At 43.6% G+C, this 14,530-nt stretch overlaps 1 protein-coding gene across 1 annotated transcript; it reads right to left on the reverse strand.

The window, feature by feature from the left end:
• Nucleotides 1–7,240: 7,240 nt before the first annotated feature.
• On the reverse strand, nt 7,241–13,492 carry RPS15A (ribosomal protein S15a). The gene is made up of 5 exons (XM_080682455.1): nt 13,399–13,492; nt 12,298–12,435; nt 11,668–11,747; nt 8,263–8,348; nt 7,241–7,374 (listed from the first exon to the last, which is right to left on the reverse strand). The coding sequence occupies exons 2-5, from the start codon at nt 12,428–12,430 to the stop codon at nt 7,281–7,283; spliced, it is 393 nt and encodes a 130-aa protein (XP_080538581.1). The 5' UTR covers nt 12,431–12,435; nt 13,399–13,492; the 3' UTR covers nt 7,241–7,280.
• Between the last annotated feature and the right edge of the window lie 1,038 nt (nt 13,493–14,530).

Consider the following 14,530-nt stretch of genomic DNA (forward strand, 5'->3'; position numbering starts at 1 on the left):
GGCTCTGGCCTCCGTTCAAGGCTACAAAGTTTCAATTATAGAAGATAAATAAATCCTAGATACTTGCTTCCAGCCTAGATACTTGCTTCCAGCTGGCCCTGGCCTCCGCTCAAGGAGACGCTAAAAAAAAATAAAAGAATAAAAGGAGGGGCTGGGACCTTGGGTCACCGGGGGGCCGGTGATCAGGCCAGGATAGGACGGCAGGGGCCGTTGGGGGTAAGCAGACCAGCACGGGGGACAGTTGGGGGTGAGCAGGCCAGCAGTGGGGGTCAGTTGGAGGTGATCAGGACAGCAGGGGGGGCAGTTTGGAGTGAGCAGGCCAGCAGGAGGGGGCAGTTGGGGGTGAGCAGGCTGGTGGGGGGGGGCGATTTGGGGGCAAGCAGGCCAGCAGGCAGAGTGATTAGGGGCAATCAGGCAGGCAGGCAGGCAGGTGAGCGGCTGGAGCCAGCAGTCCCGGATTGTGAGAGGGATGTCCGAGTGCCAGTTTAGGCCCGATCCCTGTAAACCGGCAGTAGGACATCCTTCGAGGGATCCCAGATTGGAGAGGGTGCAGGCTTGGCTGAGGGACACCCCCCACCCCTCATGCACGAATTTTGTGCACCAGGCCACTAGTTTCCTATAAAAACATATTCAACATTTGTATTCTGAAACTACATAATTACCTTTTATTTGTCCTTTGAATCATTACTGCCAATAGAATGTATATTATGCAAACTTTTATTGCAACAACATATTTAATGATTTCATGAGAATAAAAGCAAGAGAAATAAGTTTATGGATAATAAATTTGTAATAGCTCATAAATTATAAACATTTTTATTTCTCATCCAGATATTGCTGGCCCATCAACTTTCTCTTATATAATCCCATTCCATTTTCTTTGATATTTTGCCAACTTCAAAACCAGATTTCTGCTCTAGCTAGTTTGGCTCAGTGGATAGAGTATCGGCCTGCGGACTGAAGGGTCCCAGGTTCAATTCCAGTCAAGGGCATGTACCTTGGTTGCGGGCACATCCCCAGTAGGGGGTGTGCAGGAGGCAGCTGATCGATGTTTCTCTCTCATCGATGTTTCTAACTTTCTATCCCTCTCCCTTCTTGTCTGTAAAAATCAATAAAATATATTTAAAAAAACAACACAGCCGAAACCGGTTTGGCTCAGTGGATAGAGCGTCGGCCTGCGGACTGAAAGGTCCCGGGTTCGATTCCGGTCAGGGGCATGTACCTTGGTTGCGGGCACATCCTCAGTGGGAGGTGTGCAGGAGGCAGCTGATCGATGTTTCTCTCTCATCGATGTTTCTGGCTCTCTATCCCTCTGCCTTCCTCTCTGTGAAATATCAATAAAATATATTAAAAAAAAACTAAAAAAAAACAAAAAAAAAAACACAGATTTCTTTGGGGGTTTGTTGTTATGAAGTTGTCAGGTAGAAAAACATTAATCAGCTTATTAGCTTGATTTATAACTTTTAAATATATAGATATATGGCAGTGATCTCCTGCCCTGGCACTGTCAGCTTGCAGTTAGAGTATAAACCAGGGGTTGGCAAACTTTTTGACTCGAGGGCCACAATGGGTTCTTAAACTGGACCGGAGGGCCGGAACAAAAGCATGGATGGAGTGTTTGTGTGAACTAATATAAATTCAAAGTAAAGGAGCGGAGGGGAGAGCAAGAGAACCCTCCGCTCTTTTGGCTCCCCGGGCCAGATAGAACAGCCGAACGGGCCGGATCCGGCCCGCAGGCCGTAGTTTGCCCATGGCTGGTATAAACCTTGAATCCAAAAGAACAGTGCTTCTCGATTTTGCCCAGCAGGGAAATTTGGAGATGTCTGGAGGTATTTTGTCTCACCTTGCATCTAATGTGGGGAGGCCAAGAATGTTGCTAAACATCCTACAATGCACAGGATAGCCCCTACCCCAACAAAGAATTATCCAACCCACAATGTCAACAGTAGCAGAGTTATTCTAGTAAGGGCAGTAGAGAAACCTCAAGCCTCCAGAAACATCAGGGTCAAGCACTCAGGAGCATGTTAGTGACATAGGATCACAGTGGGAGTTGTGGAGTCTAGACCTAGCTGGCAGCAGAGTTCTCCAATGAATGGGCCAGAGGGATAATGGAAATACCATTTCCAGCTACCAAGCCTCCAAACTAATTCTCTGGCCTTTTCTAATTCTGTTACCTTATATCCTTCAATAAATTAAACTAGCTAGAGCAGTTTGGGTTTCTTTACAACTAAGAACTCTGATAGGGCAGGATAGGACCAATATCCCGGCCCCCATTTGACAGGTGATGATGAGATTGATCCCCAAGAAGTTCCAGAGCAGATCAGTGAGTTTAAGTCGTGTTAGTTTGCAATTGACCATAATATAGCTCAAACTAGAAAATTTGAATTCAGCTTCATTAATTTATTTTAAATTTAAATTTGGCTCAGACTAGTACTTTTTTTTAAAGAGGGTGTTTTGTTATTCCTTGCTCACAAAATAGACATGGGAAGGGCAAGGGTGTAGATGGTCCTCAGGAACAACTGGAAGCCCAAACTCAAGCATCATGAGGACCTGACCCGTCTCTCCTGTGCTGTTCATAAAACATTCCTCTCTGTTATCGCTCTAGCTGGCTTTGTCCACATGGCAATTATGACAATCAATAGACCTCATGATTGTTATCTTAGAATTTCCACCATTTTAAAGAGATAACCCTCACCTCTCACCAGTTCAAAACATCCTAAGGTATTTTCAACATGGTTTGATGCAGGTGCCCCATCCAAGGACTGAATATCTGTGCCAGAGGGCTGGGAGTTTGGAGTGTTTGAGAACCTTGTGGATGCATGGAAGAGAAGGAAAATGGAAGGTAATGGAGAAAGCCACACTAAGAACAGAGGGTGTGATGGATAGTCTCCTGACATCCATTCAAAGGCCAATCCCTTTTACTTCATATTCCACCCATTTCCTTTTTGTAACTTAAGCCGTTACTAATTTCAGAGACTGCTCTAAGCATTTGTATCAGGTTAATAACAAATCCGAATCCACGGGTGACCTTGCTTTTCCTACATTCCCACTGCTGGGTGGTTGTATGGGCATGGTCACCCTGGCCCCCAGGTCTGGGCTAACAGGGCAGCTATTCTCTGGCTCAGAGCCCATCACCACGGCAGAAAGATAAGTACTCACCACGGCAGAAAGACAATTACTAGTCACACCAGCCACTAAATGCTTCAGCCTGGAAGTAACACATCTCACTCTCACAGCTCATTCATTGGCCAGAATTACATGGGAAGTGCATGTGCCTGGCAGGGAGAGAATCTGAGTATTTGCAAGCAGCTCTACTTTACCATTCGAGCAGTTCACAATCATTAGATCTAATCTTCACAACTACTACAGAAAGTATTACTATCATCCCTATATTAAAGACAAGTAAACTGACATAGAAGCAATGCAACTGGCCCCAAATCACAGTTAAGAGACTAATGAATGAAGCCAGCATGACTCCAAAGTTCATTATCTTAATCATATTTTTATTGCCTTCCTTGGCTTATCTTCTAGGTCTGTGGTCACCAAACTGCAGCTCGCAAGCCACATGCGGCTCTTTGGCCCCTTGAGTGTGGCTGTTCAACAAAATACCACGGCCTGGGCGACTCTATTTTGAAGTGGCGTTAGAAGTTTAAGTTTGCTGACCACTGTTCTAGGTGGTCTTTAGCACTTCCACTGCCTATTCGATCACTTAAAACATAAAAAGGGGAAACTGGGTGCCAGAACTGTGACCTTGAACTCAATCCTGCCCACATTTCACTCTACTCCATGTTGCCCACACTACTGATTTTTGGGTCCATTGAATTCTGTGGGCTGAACACTATAGCACTGAATAGGACTCTGCGGGGGGTGGGATGAGGGCATGCGACAGGGGTAGGGGAGGCTGGGGGAAGGTCAATGGGGGGAAAAAAGAGATATATGTACTACTATATGTAATACTTTAAACAATAAAAAAGGAAAAAAAAGAATAGGACTCCGCTTTAAAAAGCTTGCTCTCCCACCATGAGGGTCAGAGATGACTTTAAACCTGCAAATATCCCCTTAGATATGCTAAATGCTGTGGATGGAGATGAGTAACAGGGTTCCTGCTGTGGAGGACTCCCAACTGTCTGATTAACAAGCTCCAACCAGGACAGGGATGTTTTTGCCCTTGTAGTACCCACCCCTAGTGCCTGGACATACCTAACACTAGTTAGTGAAAGCAAAAACGCATGAGAGGACATATTAAGGGCTGTTGTTTAAAAGCATTTAAAGCCTGACTTTGCCACTTTCTAGCATACTGAACAACCGACTTCACAGCTCTGCGCTTCATATTTTTCACCTGAGAAACTGGAGTCAATAACAGTAGCCATGATATAGAATTGTTAAGATTAAATGAGATACTATAAAGCTTACTTAGCTCCATGCCTGGCATACTGTAAACATTTTACAAGCACTGTTGTCTTATTAAGGCATTTGTATGTTTAGGAGGAAAAAAAGTATAAAACATACTCCTTTTGAAGATTTATGGTGGAAGTGACCTTTAACCTTGCTCTTAGGGACATTTCTCAGGAAAAGGCATTTCCAGGTGGGGTGAGTGTAAGCAAAAGCTCAGAGGTGAGGCACATAGTGTCGAGGATTTAGGACTAGCAGGTATGTTTTGGGAGGCAGTGGATGAAACCGGAAAGCCAAGTGAGAATCAGATTTTGTCTTCAGGGTCAAGAGTAGAAAGTAAACTTCCTAGCCTGGGATGAAGGAAAAGTAACATAGTTTGCAGCTCCGCCTTGCCCGGAGAACAGAGTGCTCTTCCATCCAGCACTGCTAACGGAGGCACCAGTAACCAGGAACATGCAAGTCTCCAAATGAGAAACACAGCATGTGGTGTCCTTGGCAGTGGTTTTTGTGTTTTGTTTTGTTTTTGACCTTTTGAATTAATTTCCTTCAGCTTGTTCAAAGGCCCTATAGAAAGTATCTCCAGAAAAATGCATCGATATTAATTTTGCATTTATTTTCAGAAAGTTGTTTCCCTGACATCTACCTATGGATGCCAGTGTCTTGGTATGTGCTAAGGTTCCTTCAACACTGACTTCAAGTGCATCCGGTGGGCCCAGATGATCGAGATGCTGTCACACCCCCAAACAACCCCTAGGTCTGCAGCAGTAGCATGCTGTGGGGGAAGGCTGGATTCCCATCACAGTAAGTACAACTGGCTTGTGCCACAAACTATCCTGCCAGCAGGATCCTAATCTGTCTCCAGACCCTCAAAACCTGGGTCTAGCTAGCCCCAGCCAATCAGCCCCATGTCATGTTAGAATCCTACTTTACTGTCTCAGAAACATGGACTAAGGCCATCTGCCTTCTCATTAACACAAAGAACATGTGTTAATCAACTGGTCACCCAATTTTTCCTACCATTTTTCCATCCCTAACCACATCAAAGAATTTAGGATTCCCACTGTATCTTATGGCAAATGGAGCCATTTTCTTGCCTATTTTAATATTCGTAGTCAGTGTCCATTAAAAGGATTCTTTCAACTCAACATGTACTTATTGAGGCACCTTTAGGCCAGGCATCATGCTAGGAACCAGATACAAGTTAACAAAAACATGGCCCCTATCCTTCCATATTAAATCCTGGCATTAAGAGAAACAATCAACAGCTCTCTGAAGATTCTTCTGGATTCACCTCTGTGCCCGACAAACACAACTGTATTTATGAGCGTCAAGTGCTTGGGGGCCTTCCAATCAGAGCCTCAAACCCAGACACTGTCTCTCAATGCCTTTCTTGTAACATTTAAACAAGTGGAGCCTAAAAATGGGGTTACTTGCCACGTCTGTTGGTCTTGGCATCCTTAGCTATTACCCACATTTTCCAGTAGGCACTTCTTTCAGAAGTTGTTATTGAATGCTGGCCCTGGGCCGTTTTACGTACTTTCATTTACCAACCCCATGAAGAAGGTTCTCCCTTTTGACAAGGGGACTCAGCTGTTACTTGTGGGAGAGATCACCTTCCACCAGGTCAGTGATGACTGAACATCCCCACCCAGGCTGAAATAGAGTGCTCATTGAGAACTGCCTGAACCATGTTAGTCAGAAAGTAGCCCTACAAAATAGTTACTAAAATAATCCCAATGGTTAACAGTGAAACAACCTTTTCTGAAGAGAGAAAAACAAATTTATACATCAAACAGCTGTTGCACTTAACATCATGTCCTATTAGGACTACTGGATATTTTGTAACCAAGCCTGCAATGTGGCAGCCATTGCTCTACTTTGGCTCCCTTGAGTAGAAGGCAATTAAGGAAAAGTAGCTGCTATCCTGTTTTATAAGGCTGAGCTGTCCCATCCATTCCACTCCCATGCCAGGCAAACAGAGCTGGCTAGGTTCACAGTATCTAGCTTTCTCCTTGGCCAGACCCACAGGACTACCAAAATACTGAGGGCTAATCCAGGCTGTCCTATATGGAACCACCAGCCACATGTGGTTAATTAAAAGTGGCTCATCCCAATTAAAGTGTGCTTTAAGTGTAAATAAGTGTACAATATACATGATTTCAAAGACTTATTACAAAGAGTAAAATTCCACTCACTTCGTATTACATATTAAAATTTTAACATTCTGAACACAAAATGTTATAAAAGGGGAGTGGAGCCCTCATCTATTTCACAGAAGCCAGCCTGCCCTCTTTATAAGCATTTCCCAGGTAAAGTGGTCCAGCAAACTCATTCACTCAACTCCAGGAATACAGTTGTGACAGGTTTACAGTAAAACTAGTTAAAATACCATTTTATAAACACATTGTGCAAATGCTACTGACATGCCATCCAAATTTACTTTGAGATGGGTCTTACTCAGCGAGCTGTGGGCTCTAGCTGTCTTCCTGCCTGCTCCCTTATTAACCACTTACATAGTTAACCAACCATGTATTTTCAGGGCAGTTAACAACAGTGCCTGAAATGAGCACTACTGCCAAGCTAAAAACAAGAAAGGCACCACTCCTTCCAGGATTGACATAAGACTCCAGAAAGAGACAGCTTCACCGTCTGGACCCCAATAAGATGCAACCATCCAGGGCCAGACACCATCCTCTGCTGAGCATGAGCGTGATGGGTGAGTTATCACAAGACTTTCTTGGTCACTTCAGGGAAACAGCATTCACCAAATAACACAAAGGCTGCACACCGCCGCAGGAGCTCCTGCCACTCTGCTGTCACGTTCAAAACGACTGAGTGAAGCACCAGAGTCCTTTGAGGCATTTTATTTCCACATATGTATTACATCCCTAGAAAAAGAATCCCAGGATTTTCCCTCCTGTGTGTTTTCGTCTTGCTTCTTCATGGTCCATGATGCCCGCTGAGGTTGTCAGTACAATGAAACTATGGAGAGTTAAAAAAAAATGGTGAGTTTTCCCTAAATAGTTCAACATAAAGCCAATTTCTGGTACAGAAAGGCACCAACATTCATCAGTGCTTAAGACATCTTCCTGTAACAGACACAGAAACTAACACTGCCTCCACAAGCTGGCCATGCACAGGAATGCTTCTGGAAACAAAAGACTCAGATCCAGCCCGGCCGGCATGGCTTATTGGTTGAGCATCAATATATGAACCAGGAGGTCACGGTTCGTTTCTTGGTTAGGGCACATGCCCAGGTTGTAGGTTTGATCCCCAGAGTGGGGCATGCAGGAGGCAATAGATCAATGATTCTCTCTCATCACTGATGTTTCTAGCTCTCTTCCCCCACTTCCTTTCTCTCTGAAATCAATAAAAATATTAAAAATAATAAAAGACTCAGATCCAGAGACCTCAGCCACACTACTCTGCCCTGAGCAAACACTGAGAAACAATGCTACTAAGCTTAATTGAAAGCAAAGACTACATTCCTTATTTTCAAAATGTCATTTTCTGCTCTCAGGTAAGGAGACATGGAGTTTAAACATCTAAGCATTGCTATCAACTTGATGGACTTGTTTCCGCCACTTAGTAATTCGGCCATAGGAGTGGATCACATCAAACATAAATGAAAAGAGCAGACATTAATGGGGACACAAATATGCGGTCTCTCAGTCTCAGCTCTCACATGCCTCTCAGAATCTGAATCCTAGCCCTAACACGTATAATGTAGCTACACATGAGCCAAGTCCTTGAGTCAAGCTGGTTGGGAATGTAGACAATTTCTACTGCTGCAACAACAAAAAAATTCAGCTTATCAAATATCATCACAGCAATCCTTAGTCTTATTTTAACTGAGGAAAATTGACTCACCCAAACTGACGGGACGGAAGCAAGTTGTTCTGCCATTTTTCTAGATCTTTGAGTTGCACATCAAATCTGGGACTGATTACTCCACACTAAAAACATAACATAAAACACTGTATGAACACTGTTCATACTTCACCAGTAACAGAAAAACAGTAACACAAAACAGTATTTATAATTGCTTAACAGTCATGTAAACCAATCAACTCAAAATTTAATGGATAACTATTCTGTACAATATTTGATATGAATGCCATCTGAAAAATATACAGAATTATGATTATGCCAGCCCAGAGAGAAAAAACAAAGTATTGAGAAAGTCAATAAAAGAACACAAGGCAACACACATGGCAGTGTTAGGTTACCAGTGTGCACCATTCCCCCACAGGCTGGAAGGCTATCGCAGAACAAATTCTTAGACAAAGAAAAAAAAAAAAGTCTAAACTTTTTTTTTCACAGTAAGGCATGAATATGTAGGGTCTCAAAATCTTCATCGATATACTAAATATGCAAAATATTAGTATTTCTTTTATATATATATACACACATACATACATTCACACACACACACACACACACACACACATATATATACACACATACACACACATATTGATTTCAGAGAGGAAGGGAGAGGGAAAGAGAGATAGAAACATCAATGATGAGAAAGAACCATTGATCGGCTGCCTCTTGCACGCCCCCTACTAGGGGTCGAGCTCACAATCCAGGCATGTGCCCTTGACCGGAATGGAACCTGGGACCTTTCAATCCACAGGCTGATGCTCTAACCACTGAGCGAAACCAGCTAGGGCAAAATATTAGAATTTTTAAGAAACAAACTCCACAGGCACTGTGCTAAAATCTAAGAACACTCACTGCTCCACACCAATAAAGTACCACTAAACATTTCTGAGGCACACTATCCTACAACCCCAGGCAAACTTTTCCAAACTAATCTGACAAAACGGATGGGAAGCAGAAAGAGCAAAGTTCTTAATGCTATTCCAGATACGTTTGCTACTGAGACAGTCAACTGTCCTACCACACAAGCTCTCCAAGAGCCAAAGCACAGTATTTCACGCAATGACATACAAATCCTAAAACACAATATATGTTCAAACCTCCACTAACAAGCTACATGAGTTTGCCCGTGGGCTCATACAAGATTTCTGACTAAATCAGCTAGGTTTAGAAAATGGAAGCTGGAGAAAAAAATCTCTTTAATAAGAGCCCAATATGACCCCCTGCTCTATAAATCACCGGAACACCTAAAAATATCATTGCAGGCAGGCTCCCACTACTTATACACAAGGAACAATGTGAGAATTAGTATCATCAAAGGATTAGTATCATCAAAGAGTAAACTCCAGAGGACTAAGAAAACAGGTAGACAGTTGTGTGCACACCCACACAAGACAACCATTAAAAAATTCTAAAATACTTAACAGTAAACTAAAGGAGATTATGAGGTTAGAAGAGCTTACTAAAGTTTTGGAGGAATTCCATTTCCCTGGGTAGTGATTTGAACCCACAGAAACGGAAAACGGGCCTCTCAGGCCTATGCTAGGAAACCTGCTCAAGTACTCCTTTCATATCCTACCAGCTATGATGTCACTTGATTGCCAAGGGCAATCCCACACTGGATGGAAAAAATACAGTAAGAGAGAAAATCAGTTCTCCAAGCAATCTACAGCGGAACACCTTTCTGAGCCTCCACTCCACAGCACCCAGGTTTTTTATTCCAGAGAAAAGTTGCTCTCATTCAGCTAGTGGAATTAAACTACCAGCACACCATTCCCTAACCAGATGAATCTTGAGAAACTGATATTGGTTTTGCTCAGCCAGACAGCAAAGTGGCAGGACCTGGATTTCAACTATCTTTTAGCCAGAATTTGTCAAACTAGTATACCACAGAACAAGAATGCCACAAATGAGTTCCATTAGGGAAATACTCTGTTCAAACTTACTTCTCAAACTATTATGTACAGTGAAATGTTCAAGGAGAATTTGGTACGCAGCATTTCTCCAACGTAAAGAGATTTTTGTTTTTTTTAATTTTATAGAAACGCAATCTTCTGCAGGACAGTTTTAAGATATGCTATAAAACTATCTCCCACTGGTTACTAAGTAACTGAGACCTTAACAGAGCTCAGATCCCAGCTTCCTAACTCCTAAAAGATAGGAAAAACACTGACATACCTTCTACTTCAAGAACACACTGTGAATCTTCTACTTCAAGAACAAAGAGTGAATCTGAATCTTACTTTGGGGTTGTGGTCTAATGATTACAACTAGAATCAAACAAGACATACTTAAGTTACTCTGGACAACTCTTCAAATCTCTCATAAAGGCTTCATATCCAGAAGTTTTCATCTAACACTAAGTATCTACCCACACATGAAGCAAGTTCACTCTAGAGGGAGCAACTTTGTAAAAGAAATTTGGATAAGGAAATAACCTTACCAATCAATCTGACCTCTTCCTCTAACCAGGATTCAATTTTTGGGCCCCCTGCCCCAATGTATGTTAAGACTACAGAAGTTCAGACTCCCTGCAAATCTGAAAGCTACAAACATGAACACAAAGCAGGGTAGCAGCTCAGAGACCCTGACTAGCTTACAGACACCTGCTCCCAAAATACCTGCAATCAGTTAAACCACAAACCAAATAAATCAAACAGATCTACTAGGTTATGTTGACAACTCAAACTGAAAGGGAACACAGACCTCAGAGACACATACAGCAAATAGAGTAGTAGTAATATTGAGAGCGAGCCACATTCTGTTTAAAAACCCAGCTCACACACACACACACACACAAAAAAAAACAACACAATCACCATGAGAGGAAGGCACAAAAGTTTACATTGATGGTGACAGCATTAGTGGCCTTGGCCACCCAAGTTCAAGCCAGTGAGGCAGACACTGTAACTTCAAATACCAGTACCACCAGTTTCACCCCAACTCTCCCATATCTCCCTTTAGATAGCCCACTCCATAAACCCTAGGTCCGTGTGGTCGGCAAACTGCGGCTCTTTGGTCCCTTGAGTGTGGCTCTTCCACAAAATACCACGGCCTGGGCGAGTCTATTTTGAAGTGGCGTTAGAAGAAGTTTAAGTTTAAAAAATTTGGCTCTCAAAAGAAATTTCAATCGTTGTACTGTTGATATTTGGCTTTGTTAACTAATGAGTTTGCTGATCACTGCCCTAGGTCAACAATTCTACAGCAAGTGCAATCCTGGAGAACAAATGGAAGTAAAATGTGATATAAAACTTAATTCCTAAAGTAAAAGTCTTCAACTAACTAGGTAAAACAAGCACACCACCAACTATTCAGTTTCACAAGGGCAATTACAAGACATCAACACCATGTTAGATAATTCTTAAAGGTGGAAAATACTAAAATTCTTACCTTGTTCAACCTGCCTGTGAGGTTCACAACAATTTTCCCAGCTCTGTGGTCATCAATAATTTCAAATTCGCCAATGTAACCTACAGAACATAACGGACTGTATTAAATGCCAGACATCAATTTGCGAGACCTAAATATTTACACTCTACTAGTATTCCTTCTGTGTGCCTACTAGATTCTTTTCCCTCATCTCAGTTACCATTTCTCTAAGAAGTTTAGGGAAAGAGAGTGGCTCTGTATCAGAACTAATCTTTACAGCCTAAGTAATATTTAAAATTCAGGGGGCAGCACCCAAAACCCAGCCTACAATTCTTCCAAGTGGATTATTTCCCCTTGCCCCTTCAGACCTTACCACTTCCAAAGGCAACCTTGTGCCCAAGATATGCAACCATCCTTTCCATCCCAAGGAGCTCTTGGATGAGCTCAGGGGCCCTTTCAAGGCCATATCGCAGGTGAAGGGCCATTTTAACTCCCAAACACCTAGCAGAGCAAGTCACAAACTTCACCTCTCCTTTCGACAGTCCTAACATCCTCAGTGTTTCTTCAACAGCATCCTCTTCCCAGACTATTCCAGACACAGCCCAAGTCCATTGCCAACAGTTCCCAGGTACACAAAACACAGCAACTTACCATGCTTCATCATCACAGTCAGAAACCGGACGATGACTTTGGAGCACGGCCTAATGAGAACCTGGCGTTTGCCTCTCTTTTCGGCATTGTTGATACTCTTCAGAGCATCAGCCAGGACATTCATGCGCACCATTGTGGCTGTTCAGGAAAGACAAAATAAGAATTTTACCGTCACTTCACATCCTTTTTTCTGCCTCTGTCATGGCGAAGTTATCCTATTTCTAAGCAGGATTGTTCCCCAGGAATGTCAGCTACCTGAACGAAAATATCAGACATGGTCCGTCAGTTATTCCGCACGGGAGCCGAGTCACCGACGTTTTCCCGACTTCTGAAATCCAGCAGCCCCTGTACTAACATTGTCCTTTAATCCCACTAACCCAATGTCAGTCTTGTCCTATTATACAAAAAAATACTACTTTCCACCTGACACCCCTATCTATTAAAGAGAAAACGTCGGTCTTTGTGCCATATAACATTGTGTCAACAGCAAATGTACCACAGTGGCAAACGGTGCACAAGAGTGGCCTCTATCCCCACGGGCACAAACTGCTAGATACTTTAATAAAGTTTTGGAAAGTGAGGATGGAATCCAAATCAAGATTCAAGCGCCAAGCAGGTTGGTAGGGGTCCAACCTGCTTCCTAAACCTCAACAAAGTGATGGGAGGGGAAACCCTCAAGCACTGAAGCTCCAGGTTAGTTCCAGCGAAGTGCCACCCCAGCAGTATTTCCTGCCGAGTCCTCAGCCTCACTAGCTCCCAGCGCGACCGCAGCAATGCACGGCCCACGTCAGTCCCCGCGCCCAACACTTCCCGCCGCCTCAGCCACTTCGGGGAGATCCTGGCGCCGCCGACCGAGCCGGAACTGCCACCTCTCCGGTTCCCGCCAGCGCTGCGGCCTGGGCCCTCTAAGGAGCTCCCGGGTACTGAGCGTGGGGCACCGAGCACGACTCTCCCCTACGCCTGCCCAGGTTCCTCAAGGTCCGTATCCCCGGCCCAGACACGGCCCAGCATCCTCGCAGATCACAGAAGTCGGGTCTCAGACTGCAGGATGGCTCCGATAGCCGAGGGATGACGCTGGATTGACCAGACAGAGGTACTCACCGGCACAGACCGATGGCGGAAAGAGAACGGGAGGGGCGAGCGCACGGAGTTATGGGAAGCGGGCAGGATCTCGCGAGATTTTCAAAGCACCACCCGGGGGCGGCGGGGAAAGACTGTGGAAGGAGGGGTAAAGGGCGGAGCCTCCTCAGGCATGGGCAATAAAGAGTAGATAGAATCGACCTTACCAGGCGAGGCCATGGGTAGAGGATAGAGAGGTAAGGCATTAGTCAGTCGGAGGTTCCATTCCCTTCTAGCACTTAATCTGTAAAATAAAAAAACTAACAACAAGGGCCTAGATATTTGCTAATTTTTATTGCAATAACTTCACCATTTAGAATAAATTTTAATATTGCGTATTTATAGTGTCTCTGGAAAGACCCACAGAAATCGGGTATTACCTCTGGGTAGGGGCATTAGGAACTGTGATGGAAGACTTGATTTTCACCCTATACAAGTTTGTTTTGTTGTTTGAAACGTGTGTATACATTACATTTTCAAAGCAGTCAAAAATATTTTTTATACTCGGTTGTTCCTCTTTGACTCTCCCTAAATCTTAGAAATTATTTACTAGGGCTCCAGGCGTTTCTTGTGAGTTCTGGGGAAAATTTTGGAAGAAAGTCACAAATGTTTCTATATAAACACAGGATTCGGAGCCAATGGCTTTTATCTGCCCGTCTGCACTGGGACAAGAACCAGTCTGTATATCTCTTATCCTCTCTGAACTTCCCCAGATATAAACTGAGGATAATAATAATATCTGCCTCTTAAAAGTTATTATGAGGATCCCTAGCCGGTTTGGCTCAGTGGATAGAGCATCGGCCTGAGGACTGAAGGGTCACCGGTTTGATTCCTGGTCAGGGCACATGCCCGGGTTGTGGGCTTGATCCCCAGTAGGGGGCGAGCAGAAGGCAGCCCATCAATGATTCTCTCTCATCACTGATGTTTCAAGCTCTCTCTCTCTCTTTTCCTTCCTCTCTGAAATCAATAAAAAAATATTTTTAAAAAAGTTATTGTGAAGGTAAGTCAGATGAGATAATGGTGACAAAGGGTTCATATTTGTTGCATCTGTGACATAGTAGATGCTCAGCATATTTTAGCAACTGAAAGAGCAGGGAGTTGTAACTACTGCTTG

This window comes from Plecotus auritus (genome assembly GCF_963455305.1).
Source record: "Plecotus auritus genome assembly, chromosome: 7".
Taxonomy (NCBI): domain Eukaryota; kingdom Metazoa; phylum Chordata; class Mammalia; order Chiroptera; family Vespertilionidae; genus Plecotus; species Plecotus auritus.

Coding starts and splice junctions, on each gene's coding strand:
- RPS15A (XM_080682455.1), bottom strand. CDS start 12,430: ATGGTGCGCATGAATGTCCTGGCTGATGCTCTGAAGAGTATCAACAAT. Junction 11,748..12,297: donor GACTGTGATGATGAAGCATG/GTAAGTTGCTGT, acceptor TATGTTCTGTAG/GTTACATTGGCGAATTTGAA. Junction 8,349..11,667: donor TCACAGGCAGGTTGAACAAG/GTAAGAATTTTA, acceptor TTATGTTTTTAG/TGTGGAGTAATCAGTCCCAG.